This window comes from Pterocles gutturalis, unplaced genomic scaffold (assembly GCF_000699245.1).
Source record: "Pterocles gutturalis isolate BGI_N339 unplaced genomic scaffold, ASM69924v1 scaffold40444, whole genome shotgun sequence".
NCBI lineage: Eukaryota > Metazoa > Chordata > Aves > Pterocliformes > Pteroclidae > Pterocles > Pterocles gutturalis.
This window is the reverse complement of record NW_010129566.1, coordinates 1,064-7,274: the sequence shown is the minus strand read 5'-3', so window position 1 is coordinate 7,274 and position 6,211 is coordinate 1,064. Positions and strand designations below refer to the sequence as shown.

At 51.2% G+C, this 6,211-nt stretch overlaps 1 protein-coding gene across 1 annotated transcript in view; it reads right to left on the bottom strand.

Moving 5' to 3' along the window:
• Positions 1 to 5,994, bottom strand: part of LOC104466526 (glutamate receptor ionotropic, kainate 3-like) — a gene marked incomplete at its 5' end in the record, with an annotated part of 27,816 nt that extends 21,822 nt beyond the window's left edge. Inside the window, 2 exon segments of the mRNA XM_010079968.1 lie at positions 2,623 to 2,736; positions 5,887 to 5,994. Coding sequence (XP_010078270.1) covers positions 2,623 to 2,736; positions 5,887 to 5,994 — 222 coding nt within the window.
• Between the last annotated feature and the right edge of the window lie 217 nt (positions 5,995 to 6,211).

Below are 6,211 nucleotides of genomic sequence, written 5' to 3'. Positions count from 1 at the left end.
GCGCCTCCAGCTACCCAAAGAAAGCCAATGCGTGGCTGGAACTGACGGCATCTGCAAGGCTTTGCCCGTGGGTAGCCAGCAAGGGGGGGCTCGTGTTTTGTTCTGGTGAGGGAGCTGCGTGGCTGGAGTCCTCGCGGCATCGCACGGGGACAGGAGGGTTGGGGTGGCGGGAGGGACGGTCTGGGGTCTGTTGGTGCTACCGAGATGCCGGGTCGGTGCCGCACGGGTGGGCAGCCGAGGAGGGGGTTCTGGAGGCTGGTGGCTCTTGGCTCCCGGCAGGATCTGGCAGCCCCCAGGCAGGAGCTGCCCACTCGGCCTCCAGGCGGGCTGGGGAGGGGGCGAGAGCACGCGAAGCTCCGTTTGCAGAATTATAAAGCAAAGCTGATAACATCACGCCTGTAGAGTTTAGCTTGGCATGCACGGCTCGGTTCAGTAGCGCTCTCCCCGGCCTCCTCCTCCGCTTTCTGCTCTGGAATTAGCGCTTTGTTTGTGGATCAGCTGAATCTATGGATCTCGGTATAAATGCGCTGGCTCCAGAGCAGCCATCAAGCGCTATTAATTTTGGGAAGCGCTGCAGGGATTACATGCATATTTAACAGCCGAGGCACCAAACACGAGGATGCTGCTCGCTTCAGTAATGTATCTCCAGGTCTCAAACATTTCCTAGGGGGTAATTCTGAACTCTGTGAACCACTTATTCACGGACTATTTCACAATTTATTACTGAAAATGGCCAGACGTCCAATTCACAAGCTCTCTCGGTTTGCTAATCGATTTCTCAGTGAAGGTGCCCTCAATTTCATAACTTCACAGTTCCCGTATTGCTTGGGGAGAGTGGCGCTGGCTGCTGGGGTAATATTTCTCTTCCAACAAGTCACTGCAATATGATCAACAGGGGAAAAAATAACCTTTCATGCTTTCCCTTTTAAAGGTTCTTCCTATAGCTCCTCTACAATCACTTACACCACAGCAAAAGTACAAAGAAGTATTGCAAATGCAAATAAAATTTAGGGTTGTGTTTTCTTTTTTAGAATCCAGTATATGAGAAGGCAATTACTGAAGAACTCGGCTCCAAGCACACTTTCTCCTCCTGCAGGCACGGGAACTGCAGGACAGCCGTGGTTCCCATGGCACGTGTGCGGGCCCAAGGAATGGCACAATTAATAGGAACTGATCTCACCCTTGTACGTTATGTAATTTGTACATGCTCGCGGAGCACGAGATGGAAATGCTGCCTGAGAAAAGCATGTCAAAGGCAGATGGCTGACAGCTCTCCTCCTGGCTCCATCGTTTTGCATTATGCCGTGCTCTGAGGTAGGGTGATTATTGCACCCTAGACCCAGGCGCTTCCTCCACTCTGCCTGTACATCCTACCCCTGACAAGATGCATCTTTGCTGGTTCCCCTCAGCCCTCTCCTGGCGCAGGCAGTTCTGCACCATCCCCAGTGCCACCAGCCGTCCCACCCCGGGAATCTTCCCCGGTGTGCTGCACACAGTTCTCGTTCAAGAGAAGGGGGGAAGAGGAGTCATTTCATAACTCCTGGGGGGCTTTCTCCAGCCGCAGCATCGATTGAACGACTCCCTTAGAGCCGGTCCTGAGCCTCCCCCCGGCAGTGGCTCGATGTGATGTGCTGTTCGTAGTGCCCTAAAAACCTGCATCTCCCGTGTCCAGGCACCAGCAGCACTTTAGGTGATGGTGCGAGATGGGCTCAGCCTGGCGTGGCAGGTGTCTGCATTTGGCCTGTTAGAAAAACACAACCCAAACCCCTGCTTTCTGAATGCACCAAGAATGCTTAAATGCAAATTAAATGCAAAACCATAATTCAGGCCCAATGGTGGGCAAGCTGTCTGAGGGCTGATATTTTTTGTTGCTTCCCAGTGACATGCCGTGAGCGTGCGCCATGTAATACACCCGTATAGGAACCACTGCCACAAGTCATAATTCATTAGATAGTAAATATAAATTCATTCTGATCTGATGCCTGCCGTCAAATCCAGTAGCAAATGTGAGAACAAAATGCAGTGTGACAGCTGGGAGCGGAGGAGACCTGTTAAGCAACCGTGGTTTGCTGGATAACGGCATTACTCGTAGCTAGTTCATCAAAGCCGCACTTAAGAGAGAGAAAGAAACGCGATTGTCACAGCTGAGGGTCTCTGGTTGTTGGTATTTTTGTCTGTAACCAGCTCACTCCTGTCTGCAGCAGGCGTTGCTGCCGTCTGACAGTGCCCACGGGTCCCTGCCCCAACACTGGTGGGAAATGGGCGATCGGAGCTTTACCGGAGCTCCGCACCAGCACACCTCCCACGCCCTCCAGTGTGCGGGGACTGGGGGGGACAGGGGACCCGGCCGGGCAGCTGCAGTGCCTGGGACGAGCAGCTGCTTCCTGAGCACAGGGACCACGTGTGGGTCCGGCCGGCCCGTGCCAGCCTTGCCGTGGCTTGGGAGCGGTGGCATCGGGGATGCCGAGGGCACCTCGGTGCCCTGCTGAGCCCAGCCCATGCCTGGGGCTCGCTGTGCCCCTGCTCGGCTCTCCCGAGGTCTGCACAGGGATGCTGGGGATTTTCAGATACCAGGTATCCCTCAGATTTGTGGGTGAAGGAAAAAGTCTTGCAGTCTCCTACCAGGACAGTGGTGACAATTAGAGATCTGTTGCTCAGCGAGTCCGTGACGTTAGGCCCCCGTCCTTTGGAAATTTCTGTGATGTTCAAACCCTCAGACGGGCTCCACGCTCCAACCTGAAACGAAGGAAGCAAACGGACGCGTGAGTATCTGGCTTGTGTTCCTTACTTGCTCTCAGCATCCTCCTGGCCTGGAAAGTAGAGCTTGCGGCTTTCATCAGCAGCAAACAGAAGCAAAGCTGAAGTTATCATCTTGTATCACCTGAAGAGAAGACCCAGAAATTGACCCAGAAACAGCAAAACGTGTCTCTCGTTGAGATAAGTCATCTGGGCCACCCCAAGCCCCTTAACCTGGTCTCTGCGGTGCAGGGGAGGCTTTAGAAGAAACTTTGGAGGCAGGGCTGGGTAAGGGGCTGTGAGGGTGAGATAACACGTCGGGAAAGCTGGAGGAACGTGGGACTGGTGCCAGCAAACGGAGCAGGGTGGCCATGCAGCCAGCCCGGCAGATAAAACAAAACCCCAGATGGAAATGGGAACTGAACAATCCATCTGTGGGGTCAAACCATGAGATGACATCAGCGAGAAACCAAAGGCAGGCAGCTCAAACCCGCTGGAGAGCCAGGAACCGCTGGTATTTTATTTATTGCTGTTTTTAAGATTCTTCAACCTCTTCAGCAGTCCAAGGAGAGAACTTGGTTTTACTGCATCCCCAAAAAGAGACTTTCTAATGAACAAGGCTGCCTGGCAAAAAAATGCCATAAATTCTAGAAGAGTTTCCATGAACTTTGTGAAAGGGTCTAAATATTTCAGGTAAAACCTAAGCCATTCCCCATACCTCCCTTCGACCACACAAAGCTGCGATGTCGAAAGATTATTATTGTGCTTGGGAAGAGGGAAGCGAGTCTGCGAGGCCCCTGCCAGCACTGCTGCAGACTCGGTGACTGTGCCTTGCTAAGTTCTCTTGAAGAAAATTAAATACACGGCACTTAAGACTGAATTAATCAGTTTAAAATATTGAAAAAGGAAAAAAGTGCATTAAGAGAACTGTGCAAGTCAGATAGTCAAACTACGCGTAATTAGGTTTAGTTAATGCTCCTGTAATCCCTGGAACATCCAGGAGGTATGAGGATCAGGAGTTCAATCCTAAAGCTCAACAAACAGAAGCTATTATACATAAAGCACAATCCGCGTGGGATTTGTTTGTAGTTGGGCATTTTGTTATTGCAGATTAACTATTGACAGAAACCCAGCTTCAGCGGAGATTTGACATCGATACTTTAAAACCCCTCCGGAGCTGACAAGAAGCTTTCAAAAAAATAATAATAGGAACCGTGAAATCTCCGAATGGCTGGAGACAAAAGCTGACGGCTGCGCAGAGAAGGCGCCAGGGTTTGGCGGCTTTATGTGACACACAATAGTGATAAATCCAGCTGGTGCCAGCTCCTCTCCGGCACACCTGAGGAGCGTTGGCTTGACAGATAGGTGCTGCGGTTGTACTTAAACATTTGGATTCACGTGATACCCAAATCCTCGCACGTTTTGCTGTTATTCTGCCGACACAGCTCTCTGGCAGTCCCGTGGTGCCGCTGTGCTCCAAAAAGACGTGTTGGTTTGTGTGGTTTAGACTCTATAAACAACGTGTTTTGTAAAAGAAAAAATCAGGCTACAAAGATCATCTCCTGCGCGGTTCTGGTGAGAAGGGGATGTCTCCCCTGCTCCTCCTGCCTCCTTCCTGCGCAGGCTGGTGGTCGCGGCTGAGGCTGAAGGGCAGGGGGTTTGTTTGGGATGTTTTATCTGTTCTGTGTTTGACACCAAAAAATACCCACTCGGAGCGTGCTGGGGTGACCTTGAGATTTTTTACAAGCAGCAAAGAGCTGCTGCTGTGGTGTGAAAGTGTGGCAACGATTTATTTCAAAGCAAAGGGAAAACAAACGGTACAGAAGGGGGATGGGGCAGCCAAGCTGTTGGGTCCCAGGGAGCAGCACCGCGCAGGATCCGTCCCCCCAAACGGGGGCTGATCAACCTGCTGCCTGCCGCCTCCGGGGGCTGCCTGCCTGCCGGTTTGATTAATTCCCTGGAAAAGTCATCTGCGCGTGCTGGGCTGCTCGCCGCACGGTTAATTGAAAACTCCCTCCCTGTGCTCCCGGCCGGCGTTTCCCAGGGCAGCAGAACCTGTCCCAGTGCCCAGAGGTGACGGGGCTCAGCACCGGTGCCGGGAGGCACCTTGCACGTGTCGAGAAGCAGACTCTGCTCTAGAAGGGGGTTTGCTGCCCTGTTCCCAATGTTCTGCTGTAAGTCTGCAAGCTGCTGTCAGCAGAGCGGGGACGCAGAGGGACTCACAAACGGGGTCCGGCTCTGGGAGCCCTCAGTGCCGATATTTTTAGGGCTGGGCATTGCCTGCTGCTGGAATCAGCTGCCCGCTGTGCAGGGCTTCCTTCCCTTCCTTGCTCTCTTTTATCTTAAATGAACTGATCTCACCTTGAAACCATGTTCTAGGAGCTTTGATGCTTTGCATATTGCCTTTTCTTCTTTTTATTTTTTTTTTTTTTTGGAAGAGTAATTGAAGAAAAGGAAATGAAATCCCCATGAACACCTGAGAAGGGGATTTGCACACCAGCGTTGTATTTCTGTGCCCCGAGGAGATCTGTGCTAATGAGGAGGAGCTGCGGCTGCAGCCTTGGAGCCACCAAACGGGTCCCCTCCAGCCAGCCCGGCAAAACCACACTTTGCTTTTTTTCTTGTTGTTCCTTAGAAGACACAGAGAAGAAATAAACCAAAGTGCACACTGCATCCTCCTGCAGAATCTGGGCTGTAATAAGCTGGTGCCATTTCCCAGCCTGAGGCAATTTTCATTGTGGGAGATCACACCGAGATGATGCTTTCAGGAGCTGTTGCCTCCTCAGGGAAAAATCACTTTTCGTAACCAAGCCCAGGAAGATGGGGGGTGGGACAGGCTTTATTCCTTCCACCTTTGGCTTGGGCAAGGAGAGGTTAATGGCTGCTCAGAAACTTTCTTCTGCTTCCACTATTCCCCAGAAGTGCCACAAGCACTTCTGCGTTGAGTTAGGGTAATCCCACGCATGCACGCTTCGGGGCTGGTGACTCAGAGCTGAGGCATGGAAAAGGATCTGAGAAACCCCACAAAGTGAATATCCTTTTGAATAAAAACCAGAAAACATGGAAACAATAACCACCAACTATTTTCTCTGTTGCCTCAGTGCCAGAGTTAGGCTAAGCCACATGCAGAGAAGACAAACCCTCCCTTACCTTTTCCAGACCATCTTCTTTGAGGCTGATGATGTCCAAATCAAAATCTGTCCGTAAACCACTGGTTTTGTTAAAGACAATTCGTCCCGTTAATCCTTCCCATTGGGCCTGTGGAAAGGAGAAAAAAGAGCAGGGCTGTTATCATGTTGGTATCATAAATAATCTTTTGCCTTCCACTGTATGTTCTTTTAATTAGTCCTTATACTGGTTCTTTCTCCCCAAAGAGCATGATTAATTAATAATCACCTCCGTCACTGCTCAGACTGCAGACAGAGCTGTAGATTTTCTTAACTCTTTTGCAGTCCTTGCTGCAATTCTTGTTCGC